General features: G+C 46.4%; 1 protein-coding gene across 1 annotated transcript in view; it reads left to right on the top strand.

Moving 5' to 3' along the window:
- The window catches only part of SSH1 (slingshot protein phosphatase 1), a 34,997-nt gene extending 18,413 nt beyond the window's left edge, over positions 1-16,584 (top strand). Inside the window, exons 5-15 of the mRNA XM_089489727.1 lie at positions 266-387; positions 991-1,059; positions 1,514-1,579; positions 3,549-3,743; positions 4,264-4,357; positions 5,130-5,258; positions 5,363-5,409; positions 6,532-6,678; positions 7,501-7,701; positions 8,738-9,314; positions 10,835-16,584. Of these exons, the coding sequence (XP_089345853.1) occupies positions 266-387; positions 991-1,059; positions 1,514-1,579; positions 3,549-3,743; positions 4,264-4,357; positions 5,130-5,258; positions 5,363-5,409; positions 6,532-6,678; positions 7,501-7,701; positions 8,738-9,314; positions 10,835-12,100 (2,913 nt within the window). The 3' untranslated portion in view covers positions 12,101-16,584. The remainder of the gene's footprint in view (positions 1-265; positions 388-990; positions 1,060-1,513; positions 1,580-3,548; positions 3,744-4,263; positions 4,358-5,129; positions 5,259-5,362; positions 5,410-6,531; positions 6,679-7,500; positions 7,702-8,737; positions 9,315-10,834) is intronic.

Below are 16,584 nucleotides of genomic sequence, written 5' to 3'. Positions count from 1 at the left end.
TGGTGGTTTTCTACCTGTTCTTTGATTCTTCCACTTTCCATTCTGAGAGCTTGCCACGCCTCTCCTAAAGTTTGGACTAGGAGTGGGCAACTCTGGGAGGCTAGGGGGCTGCTTTAGCCTCAGAGGGGACCGTGGAGGTATGCAGCCCACACTGTACCCCCACCCCCAAAAATATCTTAGAATCAGACCAGAGCAGAACGTGGGCCATCAAACCCCAAAGGCTGTAAAGGGAGTGTACGCTGAGAACTGACTTGCTATTTTTTAGGCTGTGCGTTTAGAAAGTGCTTGGACAGACCGCGTCCGGTACATGGTGGTGGTTTATAGCAGCGGCCGCCAGGATACAGAGGAGAACATTCTTCTGGGCGTGGACTTCTGTAGTAAGGAGAGGTAAGCAAGTGCTGTAGACATGGAAAGGGTTTTAAACCAGGTGCCATCAGCTTGCCATATTCTTGAAAGACCAAAGATCTTGCAAAGCAGATGCAGCAAACGCTGCTCATCTGTATGTTGTGCACAGTTGGGGGAATTGTCTTTTTGACTACAGGTCCCAAAATCCCCAGCCAGCAAGGCTATGCTGGCTAGAGAATTATGGAAACTTGTAGTCTTAAAAAGCTGTTTCCCATCTGCTGTGTATGTTTCTTTTTCCCCTTTGTGCCCCTGAGGTAAAATGCTTCATTATGGAATACTAGCTAAGGGGAGTTAAACATTATATATAATATATAAAAGCTGTTGAAATTATGTTGAGTGGGCAGAAGAAGTTTGGTTTTAGTCCCTGGTCAGCCACCTGGTCCTCTGAGGTGCTGCTGGGGCAGTCATTCTTCATTGCACTGTGCTGTTGGGAATCACCAAAGGATGGGATCTGGTGGTCATAGAGGCTATCTGATAACCTTGGAAAGAGGTAGCATAACAATGAAAGAAATCTTTTATCAACCAGCCTCTTGAGATCTTTTGAAGGCTACAATAGCAGATATTGTCATTTCTCTTTCTTGGTAGCAAAAGCTGTACCATAGGGATGGTTCTGCGTCTGTGGAGCGACACAAAGATCCATCTAGATGGCGACGGGTAAGAACCAGAAACATTTTGAGAGCTAACAGAAGGACAGGCATGTTGGTGGGAGCTAGTCTGCTCAGAAGAGCTGCTTCCTGAATTTTTAAGTGTGTGTGTTTGTGTGTGTATTTGCTACTGTTTTGTTGTTGTCCTGTGCTGTCAGGTTAGCTTTGCCTTATGGTGACACTCTGAATGGAAGGCCTCCAAGAACCCTGGTCACAAACAGCCCAGCTCAGGTCTTGCCATGTCAGGGCAGCAGCTGTGGCTTCCTCAGTGGAGTCCATCATTTTTGCTCCTTCCACTTATTAATGGAAATACAACTCTGTTGCATTTTTGATGTCATTTTATTATTAAACACTCTCAGTGCTTTGGCTGTGAATCAGTTTGTACATTGAAGCAATGCTCTGTAGAAGTACCTTGGAAAACTTAGCCCAACCATATAGCAGATTTCCTTTTCTGTCTTTGCTAGTGGATTTAGCGTCAGCACTGCTGGGAAGATGCATATCTTCAAGCCCGTTTCAGTACAAGCAATGTGGTGAGTGATTGTTCTTTTGTCTCTAGTAGCTGACGCTCTTCTCATTTGCTCCTTTTCTGTCCTCAGAGTGGTCACAGTTAGCATGCAGTTTTCCTTCCCTCAAATGGAATGCCTTACTTACTGAATAGCCACCATTGCTAGAAGGGGGGTGGTTCTAGGTGGCCAGGAAGATGAATTATTACCTGGCTTGGCTCAGAACTGCTCTGTGCTCCTTAAATAAAGCATCAGGAGAAACAAGATGATTGAAATGAAGAAATAGGAACATTCTCTCCTTGTCATAGGGGTTGCCAGGCTGCAAATCCACCCTGGCACTTCAGGCTTCTAGAATCTGGCTTGGAAACTGAATTTCTTTCTTGTGGGAGTCATCACAGTCTCTGGTGTCATGCTGAACCAGAGCATGGAGTCCAAATGGAATATGATTTAGGAAGGTTAATCATGTGAAAAACAGAAGCTGACAGGAAGATTTTTGCCCCTGATATATACTGCAAAAGCCATATGTGTAGAACATCAAGAAATGGAGTCCATCCACAAATCTGGAGGGCCACTGTTGCTTCTCATAATGCATATCCCAGGGTCTACCAAGGCTTATTAGGAACATAAGCAACAGGTTTGTACCAAATCTCTATAGCCCAGATCTGTCTGTTTTGACTAGCAGTGTTTCTCGAGGATTTCATGCCAATAAGAGTATTTCCCAGCCCACCTTGAGATGCCAAGGATCTAAATTTGACCTTCTCCATGCCACTGAGTGTTCAGGAGCTTCTCTTTTTTCCTTCTGTGCAGTGTTTGTGAGATTCCTAGTGCTTCCCGGCTTGGTTCACACTAACTGCATAATTGCCAGAGGTGATATTACACCAGCTTTCTGATTTCAGGAGCTAAGCAAAGTCAGGCCTGGTTTGTCCTTGGGTAGGAGAGCACTCGGAGGGAATCCCAGGTAGGGATAGGAAAAGGTCCTGCCTGAAAATCTGGGGAGCAACGGTTGCCAGTTAGAGTTGACACTACAGGATTGGATGGAGCCAGGCTGAGTTTAAGGATAGCTCTCTATGTTTCTGTGAGGAGGAGCCATAATGACTTGACAGCAATTTTGAGAGTAGCTGGAGCTGCTATCCCACACTGGCTACCTCTGGTCAAGATGTTTTGCCTGAGACTGGCTGGAATGGGGACACCTTCAAACTCAGCCCTTGCTCTCTGGTCAGGGACTTCCTCTCGAGGTCTCAGGGTCTTTTTCCTCATTTGTGTACTTCTCCTAACACTTCCAATCCAGCCCAACACAGATACCACTGCACTTGCTTTCATCACAAAAAGGCAGGCTATAAGGAGGCCTTGGGGGAGCATCGGCTGCTCTTGTAACCTTAAGGGCTAGTGCAGGTAGCAGCCCTCTGGCCACTAGACTGTGCTGTTGCTTAACACTCACTCCTTTTAGAACAGAAGCATGCTCACAGCTTGAAATGTAAAAGTGTGAAAGCAATCATTGGCGGGGCTTCGTCGGTGGGTGGGTGGCTTTTTAATTGCATTTTTCTTTCAGTTCGTGGTTGGTTTTCCATTTTGCAGCCCAGTCGTTCAATTTGGCCTTTATGCTGGCAGTCTTCCCCTTGAAAGGCTATCCTTTTCTTTGTCCTTGGACTTATCCATAGTTAAAAATTAGGCAACCTTAGAATGCTGCTGGTTTCCAGGTGGCAAGTGTAAATAAAACATGGCCAAGAACCTTTTTGTTTGGTGAATGAAATGTCATTTGGTGAATGAACTGACAATGAAAATATAAAAGACTGGGCAACTCCTGAATAGGGTGAGGCCTGGTGTGTGTTGCATTACACACATCAGTGCACACCAAGGCAGGACCTAGCGGTGTCGGGGGTCACATTACATGGCATTCTCCTGGCTGGCATTCATGTGCAGATTCTTTAGCAGGCCCATTCCCTCTCCCTGCTTTTGGGCTAACGTTTGTGCTCTGTGGGTCTTCCCCCTCTTGCAGGTCTGCCCTGCAGATCCTCCACAAGGCTTGTGAGGTGGCTCGGCGGTACAATTACTTCCCTGGTGGGATGGCCCTTGTCTGGGCCACGTACTACGAGAGCTGCATCGCCTCGGAGCAGAGCTGCATCAATGAGTGGAATGCCATGCAGGATCTGGAATCCACGCGGCCCGACTCGCCAGCTTTATATGTGGACAAGTGGGTTTGCCAGGTTTCTGGTCCGATGTCCGATTTTCAGACCATAGACGTCTCAGAAAGAGAGCGGGGTTTGAGTTCTGCAGTTATGCATGGGCTGTGGCAGAAATCTACATGTGACTCCTCATTGAACATTCTGGAAATGTTGACACAAACAAGGAAGTAGGACTTGGGCAGGACAAGGGGAGAACATTCCCATTTAGCCTTTCAAAGATGCCCCAACCCACTTGACTGATTTTTTTTTTTTTTTAGAAAACATTGCCTTTTAGGTCCGAGTTCTGTTTTCCAGAAGGAAACATTGAAGACATTGAGATTTTTGAGCAGGGTTGTGCAGGTTTGGGCTAGCCTTTTCCTTATTATTTTTTAGTTACACTGATATCCTACTAGTCCACCAGTGAGCTTAAGAAGAAATCCATGTCTCAGTTCATTACCATTTCTGGTCTTGGTTTTATCTCCTCAGCTGTTGTTCTTTTAATTGGGAATGAATGTAAGCAAACTTCTATCTTTCCCCTTTTTTGTTCAGGCCAACCGAGAGGGAGCTGGCTGAACGGCTGATCAAGGCCAAACTCCGGAGTATTATGATGAGCAAAGATCTGGAGAACATCACCTCAAAAGAAGTAAGCAGGACCTCTTTTGGCTGTGTTGGGACCATCTCTTCCCTTCCTGCCTGCTTAGCAAGATGGAAACACATACAGCTGGTTAGACTATCTAACACAGGGCTGTTGGTCTGACTGATGTATCTTCCACAGAGACAAAGTTGTGTTAAGACTGGACCCTTACTCCTGAGGGCTGATTTTTCAGAGGTCAACAGCTGTGCTGCCATATTCCAGTCCTCTTCATTTGGATGTGTGTAGGGTGCTTAGTTTTTACATGGATCTTATTATTACTACTACTACTACTGAGAGAGAGAGTGAGTGACTGACCATGATCAGATGAAGGGATTCGTAGCTGAGTAGAAATGTGACCCTTGACCTCCTGAGAAAAAGAGATTCCACCTCAACATTAAAAAGGCAGTCTTCACAGTAAGAGCTGTTTGACAGTGGAATCCAGACTGCCTAGAAAAGCTGATGCCTTTGGAGGTTTTGAGTGGTTGGATGGACATCTGTCCGGAGTGCTTTCACTGCATATTCCTGCATGGCAGGGGGTTGGACCAGGTAGCCCTTGGGGTTCCTTCTGATTCTATGAGTCCTGGTCTGAGACTAAGCCCTCTACTCCCCTGGCTCGCTGTTTCAGCTCCTCAAAATTCCCTTCCTTGGGTGTCCACCTGTCACAAAGGCAGAGCCACCAAGCAGTGATCCTTCTCCACTGGTCTAGCATAGGTCTTTGAATCCAGTTCTTGTTCAGATGCAGTTCTCCCTCCATCCTTACTTTGCAACTCTTTCTTTGCAGATCCGAAATGAACTGGAGAAGCACATGAGCTGCAACTTGAAAGAGTTCAAAGAATTCATTGACAATGAGATGTTGCTTATCCTGGGCCAGATGGACAAACCTTCCCTGATTTTCAACCATCTGTATCTGGTAAGTGGCTATGGTCACAGGCTCAGCTTCAGAAAGCCTTTGCATTAAGCATCTCTTGCATGCTCCTCTTGCTGTGGATTGTGACTCAAATGTGATTCTTGCAGGGTTCTGAGTGGAATGCCTCCAACCTGGAGGAGCTCCGGGGCTCTGGGTGAGTACTATGTCTTCCACCAGCTGAAGTAACTGGCCAAGTTGACAGCAAGTAATTGGTAAAGTTTTCTGAAAATAAAGAGTTTGGGGAAATCCCCACCATCTTGGCACTTGGGAAGAATGTGTCAGCTCTGAATCAAGCCAGCAGCTACAATTTTTGTGCTGGGTCTGCAACATTTGATGCTGGTGTTTAGGAATGTAGCCTGTTTTTCCATCCTTGATTTTTGGCTGCCAGTTAGCAGGCCTGGGTGCGAATACCAGGGCTTGGCCAAGGGAATCATCCCTGTAGGGCTGACTCTATGATTTAGCATCCTTCTTTGACTGACAGTTGATTCTGATCAAATCATTTCCAGGTTCCAATCACAGCCAAGTTAAAACAGGGAGCAAGAAAGGAATCTGGACAAGGTCTACATCAAGGAGGAGGGCAGGAATGTCAGGTTGATGTTTCATGAGGGAGGAGGGATTTCAGCAGGTACAGTGTCACTTTAAGCATGCCAATGGTGAGAGAAATGGCACCCACTGAAGTTCCTTGTCCTGCACCATTATGTAAAGCCCTTGGAGCCTTGTTCCATATTGGATCTGGCAGCCTGGTGGTGTGGATCAAAACATAAATGTGGAATGTGTTGTGGTGAAGATTTTGGCTTTCTGGGCAACAGTGTGTACATCTTTGTTCCATCTCATAATTAGCAAAACCTGTATAAATAGTGCAAGTGTGTAAAAATGGAGGAGCAAATGGTGCAAAATAAGGGCAAATGTTTACCTCAGCAAGTTACAGAACTGAGGTCATCTTAGTGCGGAATTTCTGTTGTTTTTCAGCACAGAATAAACACCTTTGAGTGGGCAATTGTTGAGTCAGGAAAGGTCTTTTTTGACCTAGAAGTCACTTCTCATTTTAATAAAAAAAGACCTCTCCTGGGCCTAAAATTACCCAGGCAGATCTAAAATGTGGCGAAAATGTCCCTAGAGGGCATTTGGTGGCAAACAATGTTTGACTCTAGGGAGCCCACAAAATGGCCCAGGGAGGCTGCATGAACCCCTTTGGCTGCACTTTGCTGCTTTTTCTTTCCTCCATGCCATACCAGACTTGAAACTGTGCATCATATATCTGTTTTTGTCCTTGCAGTGTTGACTACATCTTGAACGTCACCAGGGAGATTGATAATTTTTTCCCTGGCATGTTTGCCTACCACAACATCAGAGTTTACGATGAAGAGACAACGGACCTCCTTGCCCACTGGAATGAGGCCTACCATTTTATAAACAAAGCCAAGTAAGCCAGTACCAAAAAGCCATGTTTGAGTGTTATTTGCAGCCATGATGAGGAATCGTTCCCCGTTGTAGGCAGAGAGGAAGCCTTCCCATGGTCCACGTAGCCCAGTCCTCTGCTGCCAGCAGTGGGACAGTCAGATATACCTGGGAAGGTTTCAAGAATGGCAGGAGAACAACAGTCACCCTCTGGCTGTTACCACTTCCCTTTCTCTGGAAGTGAGAGAAATCCTGCTGCTGAATATGGAGGGTTGATTATTCATAATTTGGACTGCTATTATTATTTATAGTGCCTTTGGTACTTTAGAGTGTTCCAGCTGCTTTATTAGATTATCTCAATAATCCTCACAGCAGTCTTTTGAGGTAGGCCAACATCGTCCCCATATTGCTGATGGGAGGGCTGAGATCCGTTCAAGGTCAGTCCTTCATTTACTGTGGCACATTAACTCTTGGTGCCAGAGAGGGCTGCCCATTGCTCTGTCCACTAACTCCTTAATGTCCCTTTTTGCGGATGGGGAACTGGTTGGGCAATGACAGGTCTGCTCCCTGCTCTGCCTGCAAATGCAAAATAGATGAATTGGTAGGTGGATAAGAAGAGATGGAACCCAGCATTGATTACTCAATGGAGCTGCTTCTGTTCTGTGTGGTGCTCCTAGGCAGGGGAAGTAGCTTTCCTTTTTCCCAAGACATCAAAGTTGGCTAGGAATCCTAGTTCCCAAGTGCCTTTTTGAAAAGTGTCCCAGGTCTGCGCTCATTTGTAGCACTGTAGAAAAAAGCATGGTGTCTCCTTCTGCTCACCTCTTCCTTATCTTTCTTGGCCCACCAGGAGAAATCGCTCCAAGTGCCTGGTTCACTGTAAAATGGGAGTAAGCCGCTCTGCGTCAACAGTCATTGCCTACGCCATGAAGGAATTTGGCTGGTCCTTGGAGAAGGCCTACAATTACGTGAAGCAGAAGCGCAGCATTGCACGGCCGAATGCTGGCTTCATGAGGCAGCTCCTGGAATACCAAGGCATTTTGGATGCCAGGTATGGTAGTGCTTGTGTGGTGAGGGCAAAGCTAGATGGAGAGATGAGGAAGGGCCAGCCTCGCACTGCCCTATGCCATCTCCCTTGGATTGGGTTGTGCCTCAAGCAGGATGGGCCACATTCAGAAAGGGTCACTGGCACAGACCTTTGGTACAACATCCCTTGAAAATACAGGAAAAGCTTACCAGCTATTGCTCAGTTTCCAAGCTCAGTTCAAGGTTTGGGGCTGACAAGCAAGGGGGGATCTGGTTTAAGCTAGTCCTGGGCTTCTGCTCTTCTGACCCGCCTCTCAGGGCCTTCTGCCATCTCTATGCCAAGCCCTCATCAGCCAGACAACTCGGGCCTGTTATTTCAGGCACAACTGGCGACAATTGTGGTGTCTGATGGCTACCCGCACCCTGAGTGTGTTTGGTTACTGGGGAGGCTTCCTTCTGAATCAGTGTTGAGCAAAACAGTCAGCTCAGCACATTTCCTTGTTAAGAAACTGATATTTTCCTGCACATGTGATGTTTTTACAGTATTGTAAATCTTGGGAAAGTTACTTGCCTATATGTTATGCTACTATTTGTTGTTTTCTTGCTTTATTCACTTAGTTGATTTCTGTCTATTTATCTATTTATTCAATCAATCTCTATTTGGCCTCACTTCCCCAAACAGGATTCAAGGGTGCATACTGTAAACTAGTACAAATACAGCTAATATATGAAAATGACTAAAAGCATAAAAATGTAAGCATATACCAGTAAACAAATAAACTCTTGCATAGCAAGCAAAGTTAGTTGCCAAAGGTTGTCTTTGAGGCAACCAAGAAACAGGGAGGAGAGCCTGAGATCCTGGAAGCAGCCACCAAGAGGACCCACTTCTGTTCTATTTAATGTCCTTGGGGAATTATTGAATGCTCTTAGCCCTTGTTCTAATGACCTTAGTGGGTGTCTATTCTCTAAGCATTTGGATCAGGACTTGGAAGTCACCCTCAAGAGCTTGAGAGCTGCAATAATGTGTTCTTTCTCTCTCTCTCTGTCTCATTGCTGCTTAGCAAACAGCGTCATAACAAACTGTGGAAGCAACAGTCAGAGGACAACCTACCCCAGCATTTGGATGGCTCTGATGGGCCAGATGATTTTCTACTGGACAGTTTTGATGTTGAGCTGGACCCTACCTGTGTGGAGCCGCCAGCCAGCCAGGAGACTGTGGACTTCCAGTACTGCTTCAGGCGCCTGTCGGACTCTTTGCCTGGCAACAGGGAATCGTTTTTCCGGGTGGAGGACCTGGAGAGAGATGTGCTTCTGGAGGAGGCCGAGTCATCTTTGGCAGCAGACTTGCCGTTCTTGGAGTTCTCCGACAAGTCTGAAGTGGAAAATCTGAAGAGCAAGGAGAAAGCTGAAAGCACTGACCTTGGTGAGGAGAAGAATCCCAAACGGAAATCTGAGATCGGGTTTCTGAAGGATGGTGCTAGGCCTGGGCTGGCATTGCGAGAGGAAGGTGGCACCAGTGAGGAGAAGCCCATGGAGAGGTGGAAACGGCGCTCTTCTGTGCAGGAGGAGGAGAGCCGGTTGAACTGTGAGAACCTGAACAACAACAATAGCAAGAGGAGCTGCCCTGAGGACTTTGAGGTGTGTGAGACAGAGGTGTGGAGCTAAACTGAGTACCTGTGTGTGTGTGTGCGCGCACACACATGCGCACACAAGTGTGTGTTACATGTTGTCTGCCTGAGCAGAGTCTTAGACTTCAGAGCATATGCCGAGTTTATTTCAGCAGGGATTGTCTGCAGCAGGTGGACATAGCGGGCCTCTGAGGCTGCATGCTGATCCCATCCTTGCTGTTTTATGGTCTTTGACACTCCAGAATTACACAGTGGCTCCCTATTTCATTGGGTCAGGGATTGAGTTAAACCAGTTCAGCTGAATGAGTCCAGCAAATCCCACAGGCAGGCTTTATAGCTCTTCTGCCTTAGCCTTTGCAGGCAGCCTGGTTCCACTAATTTCCCGGAGTGCAGACATTGGGGAAAGTCCTGCATCTCTTAAGAGGAAGGGAAGGCTGTTTGAATCTGCTGTTGATGAGAGCATGACAGGAACAAGATCACAAAAATGATGAACAAAACTGGAAGAGCTGTTGGTGTGGCTGTGGCCATGGAGTAGTTAAAGGCCTCTCTCAGTGGGCATTTGGGGGAGAAGCCCATGGCTGGGCACTGTTTTGCTTTCCCAAGCCCTGAAACCAGGTGTGACAGAGGACCAATAGCTGAGGCGCATTCCCCTAAAGTGGACAAAGCTGCTCTTTCTGTGGTCACAGCTTTCTGGGGCTTTGTCTGGTGGGAAGCAGGAAATCCGGACACAGGAAGCTGGATGCTTTGAGTCTGGTTTTCTCCACCACCAAGAGCCAACTGCTTTGAAAAACTACACCTCTGAGAGGCCCCTCAAAACATGCCCTGTTGGGAAAGGAGCAGGTGTCACTCAGTTTATGGAGGACTTGTAGCACTTTAAGTACTTTTAGGACATTGATGGTACTGTACTTTGGTTTTTACAGAGAAGGCAAACCTGAGAAGTGGTGGGTCCCCCATAGGTGGTGCTATCTTCATGTTTTTCCACCTTGGCTGAACAGGACTGGATGCATTAAACCAAACTTACAAATGAACAACCCCCTTACAAATTATAGGGTAGGAGTGTGCTCTTTTTTAAAAGAAAAGAGTTTTTATCACTGTTCCCTGCTTCCAGACCTCTTTTAAAAGTGAGGATTTACACCAGAGGTGGGGAAAGTGCAGCCTTAATGTCTGGTAATGAACAGACAGACTGCCTCTAAATATGGAAGCTCTAAATAGTTAATGTGTCTGAATAATGTGAATGACTGGGTATAATTTTTTTTAAAGTCTTTAATACAATTTTTCCCCAGTGCTGCTGGCAAGTTCTGTCTTTCTGGTGTGAGGGAGGCTGGTGTGGGGAGGAAGGGAGATTTCCTCTTCTGAGGTGATTCAACATTTTAAAAAGTTTCCTTCCGCCCCATTGATTGATCTCCTGAAGCTCAGGCTGGCTAAGATCCCTTGGTTTGGCTGGCTCACCTGCTAGCAGCCATTGATAACCCTAAGCTTTGCTTCTGTTTTATGCTTGGCTTCTCAATCCTTTGTTGTGTCCCTTTTCAGCATGACGCCGTCTTCGGGATCCTCAGCAAAGTGAAGCCTTCCTACAAGTCCTGTGCTGACTGCATGTATTCTTCTGCTGGCCCTTCCACCGAAGTCTTTGGAGAGCCATGTGAGAACCTATGTTCCGTTCCTGCGTGCCACAGCCCTACTGTCTGCACGCAGCCCCCCTTCCTCTCACATGGGACACCTCCCTCTTTGGAGCAGGCATTCTGTGAGTATCCTCTGAAGGAGATCCGTGGAGCAAAATCCAACAGTTTGCCTTTGGTGTTGGCGGGAGGCGATGTGCAGGATGTGGAGGCCAATAAACCTCTATCTGGCTGGCCCTGTGATGCTTCTGAAAAACCCAGAGAGGTATCCAAAACCCCAGTTGGTACCTTGCTTGGCGCTAGGCATCCTCTCTGCGAAAGAAGCCCCATCCCTCATGAGGGCTCCTTACTAAGGAAAGATGCTCGGCAGACAAAGGACCTAAAGTATTTGCTCTTCAGTAAAGATCTAGAGAAGCCGACTACCAACAGTTACTTGATGCAGCATCAAGAGTCCCTCCTTCAGCTCCAGAAGGCTGGCTTGGTTCGGAAGCACACAAAGGAGCTAGAACGCCTCAAGAGCCTGCCGTCAGAAACTGGGGGCCAGGCCAAGGAGGATCCCGGTGCCCCAACGGACATGACCATTCCAGAAGAGCCCCAAGAACTGGTGGCCCACCCTGGCGAGTTGCCTCTTCTTGAACCATTACCCTCCGTTCCTCAAGATGCTGAGAATGACCCTGAAAAGCTACACAAGACTCCTCTGGTTGTTGGAACGTCCCAGAAAACCTCCACCCCTGTCCTGGGCAAGATGGAGCACATGAGCAGTTTCACCAAAGACTTCCTGAAGACCATCTCCTACACACCCTCATCTTCAAGGAGCTCCAATCTGACACGAAGTTCCAGCAGTGACAGCATCCACAGTGTCCGGGGCAAGCCCGGCCTGGTGAAGCAACGGACCCAGGAGATCGAAACCAGGCTGCGGCTCGCCGGCTTGACCGTCTCCTCACCTTTGAAACGCTCGAATTCTCTCGCCAAATTGGGAAGCCTCAACCTCTCCTCTGAGGACCTGACAAGCGATGGGGAGCCATCTGCCTTGACTGACTTGAGAGAGACCAAATCGAGCGAGGTGTCAGGGGGCTACAACTTCTGCCTCTCTTCGAAGAACACAGAAGAGGGCCCCAAGCCCTGGCTGAAATCTACCCTGGGGAAATTAAAGAGCACGCCCTGGCCTGGGAAGAGCTGACCTCTGGGCACAGTTATTTTAACAAAAGTGTTATTTTTATTTTTGTCTGTCCGAAATGCAATTTTAGCATCTGAAAACAAGTGAGAGGCAGACATTTCTCTCCTTTCTTTCCACGAGGTGCTGCAAACAGTGGAGCCGAAAGAGCAAAGAGCCCAAGAATAAAGGCTTCCAGGATGGAAGGCGATTGCTTATGTGACAGGGCCCCTTGACTCCTCTAAGGCAGGACAGTGGCAACCTCTCTCCCGCTATGCCAAAAAATCCTCCTTGTTTTTCTTTACAATGCAAGCTGAGCACAATTCTTAGTTCCAAGATGCCCTTATGCAAAGAGCTGAAGAGGGCAATGTAAAAATGCTACCTCTGTTCTTCATACATTTACATATAAATGTGCAGACATGGTTTGGAATTTTAAAAAATCTAGTCCTAAAATTCATGCTTTAGAAAAGGCAGTTGTTCAATCATGCTTGGTAATACTGTCTGTAAAGATCTCAGTGACCAAGAGTTCACTTCTGTACATCCAGCAGAGCTTGGAGAAGTTTTTGAACTACAACTCCCAAAATTGTCCAGCCATGGCAGCTGGAGGATTCCTGGAATTGTAGCCTCCAAAATAGCTTGTCCAATTGCTGGCACTGAGAGATGTCTTTTTTTTTCTGGGCTGGCTTTACAGAGGCTTTACTCATCTGGCTGAATAAGGGATGGGTTACTCTGAGTTGTCTTATAGCCCTTTGCCTCAGGGTCTTGGAGAGAGGGAGTTGTTATTTGTTAGGAGATTTTGCCAATCCAGTTTGTACTACTTCTGTCAATTAATGACTGGGGGTGAGCTGTTACTAAAAAAATGTGGAACTGGTTGACGTTTTGTGATCCTTAAAAATTTACATAAAGCATGGATGTCACAGTTTGCTGACCACACACTGAATAAGGGGGTGACTGTGGTTTTTAAAGGATTTTTTAAAAACTGTTTACAAGCATTTGACATTGGGGGAAGTTGATGCATTGTTTTTTTTTTTTAAGTTTTAAGATTTGTGTTTTTTAAAAATAGTCTGTGTACTTTCCAACTCACAGTGGAAAGAAGCAAGTTCTGGATTGCCTCAGGAACAGCTTGTGGTCTCTGCCAAACTCCAAAGCTGTTGGAGAAGTGAAGCTCTGTGTAGCCTCATCCACATGGGTTGGGCCCTTCCTTTTCTCTCTTTTGATTGTTTAGGTGCCATGGGAGAGCACAGCAGGGGAAGAGCAAGGAGCAAGGCTTGTGCTTTTTTACTCTTTTTTTCCTGGAGAGAAATTTCTTGAGAAATATGTCAGAAGTTACTTGAAAGATTCCAGTTTTTCAATCCAAGTCTGTTGCCTGTCCTTCTGATAGAACCCGTGCTTGGATCCCACACCTTGCAGAAGCACTCAGGGTTACAGGACAGACAAGAGAGTTGCTAGTCTGACGTATTGCCAGAGGGCCCCAACCCCAGTGGAGGAGAAGATCTAACCATAAGGCTTCCTACCAGTAAGTAAAGGAGAGCCATGGTTGAGGCTGTCTTGGGTAGCCACTGAGGGGTCAGGATGGGAGTCCCAACACCACTGCTGGGGTGCCTGTGGCAATGACAAATACTCCAGCAAGCCAATGGCCCTCCTCTCCCTTTTGAAGTCAGCAGCGGTTGCATCAGCAGTGTTGCCAAATCCAGTGGCTGAAGGCCAGTGTCCCTTCTTCCATTGCCTGTTACAAATGTCTCTTAGTCGCTTGGAAGCATCTCAGAAAGCAGTTCTGCTTGTGGGAGAGAGTGGGGTGGTAGAACTGGAGTGGGAAACTTGTGGTTCTTAGGCTGTAGTAGGACTGTACTTCCCATCAGGCCCAGCCAGAGGTGAAAGAGCATGAGAACTGCAGTCCAAACACATGCTGCCACCTCTTAGAGACTATTCTTATGTTGACAAAATCCTCAGAGTCCACCATTTGGGTGGATGCTTGACCTCCAAAAAGATGCCCATATTGTGAGAAATAGGATTATTTTGCATTCCTTGCCAAGAAATTCTAAATTGGGTTGAGTAACCTTTCTCAGTTGTATGTTGCACATGCCAGGGTGGGTGGGATGTCTCTTTACAGCAGTCTTCCCAATCTGCCATCCCTGGATGTGTAGAACTATAATCCTCATTGTCCCCAGCAAGTACTATACATTTAGAAGGTGCCAGAGGCTGCTTTATGGTACAAGAACTGAAATCTTCCTGGGGCGACCCCCTCCCTTCCCTCAGGCTTTTTTAAATTGGAGAACAGGTGGTGTGCCTCGACTTCATGTCGACTATGTACTGTAGCTAATCCTTGCAAGATCCCAGACACCTTCAGTGGGGAGCACTCCAGTCTTTAGTGTTATGTTTTGTTTGCCCCTTGCTTGAGAACATCAGTGTGCCTGCTTGTATATTTCAGGACCATACTTGATAGGTGCACCTATGGAATTTGCCATTTTTTCTTTTGGCCATGCTCAGAGTGCAGCATGGCAGCTAGTAGCAAAGGGAGGTCCTCTTTTTCTCAGCCTGCACATGCCTGTAACTGGGGTGAACATGCTGTTAACTTGCCATCAATATTCCCAGCTCAGTCAGCTGATGGAGCAGCCATTCCTCTTACAATCCACCCTGCTTGACATACTCTTTGATCATCCAGCTCCCTTCTTTCTTTTGTATGTGCTATATTTTAGAGATGCTTCTCTGTCCTGACAGTGTGCACTGGGAAGCCATAATTTCAACGTCATGCTTCCTGGAGGGTGGGGGACTCCCAAACTCATAGCCGTATTTGTTCACCAGGAAATCAAACTCTGCCAAGTCTGGGCCTCGGGAAATCTTGGCAAAATACACATTAAAATCAACAATTCAGGAGGCCTGCCTAGAGTTGTGTTTTCTCCTCCTTCTGTTATCCAGCTTGCTAAAGCAAGAAAGAAAATGTTTTAAAAGGCTCTTCTTTGAAGGTCAGGCATGTTTGAAGGGTAAGGATGGAACAAGTAAACTGAATCCTGAGGTTCAGGCAGATGTGTCTAATGAGGGACTGCTCCTGCTGCTCTCTGTCGCCTCATGGCCGTTTGCAGGGATTTAATATTGAAGAATTGGATGGGCCAAATTCTTTCCTCTTTTCTTTCTTGTTTTGGAAGACTGCTGTATTTTTGATCTCTGTTCAACTGAAGGTTCAACCCTATCTCAGGCCTACATGATCCTTTCAAGGAAGAAGACAATGTTTTCAAGCCAGTGGGAAATCTATCATAATCTTTAGCATGCCACTGCAGAGGGGTTTTCCCCCAATCCATAAGTAGCAAACCTTTGCTAGTATGCCTGGATTGAGGCATAAAATGAGAGCTGGTTTATTTTCCTCTATACATTGATGGTATTTTTTTCCTTTTCCTTTTTGATAATAATAATTGAGTGCCTTGCAAATAGTTTACAAATACTGTGTATTTATGTGAAGCTCTTCCTTTGTTTTAGTACCCTAGGTGTGTGATGCCAGTACAGTTGTCTACAATATTTCTGGTGTGCATGTGTGTGCTTGTTTATCCTTTCCTTGGGGAGTAGCTCACCAGGGTCCCTTTGGCTATTTGCAAAGGTTTCAACAATGTTTTGAGGGTTGTTGCTGTTTTTGAAAGCTCTTGTCCAGGCTCTTTTTCCACGCCTTTAAACTATGCAGTGATCAAGCCATACTCAGCCAGAACATCTTTGTCTTCCCCCACCTGGTGGATTTGGAGACCAAATTCAGTGCCAAGGTATGTCCCGACTTCAAACCTATAATGCCCCAAAGGGCACCTTTAATTCCAGCCTATGCTCTTTCTGGATGTTATTTATTTTTTTAAAAAATGAAGTTCCATTTTGAGTTCTTCTTTCTTGCCATCTTTCCCACCCAGGCTTGAGGTGTGTTTGCAATGTTAGGATGCTGAGTCTTTCAATTCTGAAGACTGTGGGCGTCCCTTTTTAAGAACCGTCTAGACATTGATAAACAAGAGTTGGCAAACACCCTCCAGAAACCTTCCTCAATGTGGCACCTTCTGAGTGTGTTGGTTTATATCACGCTCATCCTGTGCTAGCTGGGGATGACGGGTGTTGTAGTCTGACACATCTGGGAGCCCTCATGTTGGAAGAAGATGCCCTCTCCTTTGCTCTGTATGTGCCCATAACTTCTTGAGGCTGGAGGTGATGGGTGGGTGGGGGCCCAAGAGACAGGTGCCCCCCCCCCCATAAATAGAAGCAATGTGCGAAGCCTCTTGACCTCTGCACTGGCCTTTTCTGTGTGTGAAAGAATGAACTCCAATGGGCAGTGGTCCACTGCATTACTGATGTTCCTGGTACATCATTGTTTTCTCATTGTTTTTTTAAAATTTAAATACACAATGTGTACATATGTCTAGCTTTATATCTCTGTTGTACTGTACCTTCACAGTAGGGGATGCATAATGCACTTTTTTTTACTTTTTGTTGGTAAAAGCGTACTGTATTATATACTTGTGAGGAAACAATTAAAAAAAACGTTATTT

Source organism: Sceloporus occidentalis, unplaced genomic scaffold (genome assembly GCF_023333645.1).
Source record: "Sceloporus occidentalis isolate IW3139 unplaced genomic scaffold, rSceOcc1.0.p SCAF_41, whole genome shotgun sequence".
In the NCBI taxonomy this organism is placed as follows: Eukaryota; Metazoa; Chordata; class Lepidosauria; order Squamata; family Phrynosomatidae; genus Sceloporus; species Sceloporus occidentalis.
Note: the sequence above shows the minus strand (reverse complement) of the source record. Positions and strands in the feature narration are given on the sequence as shown.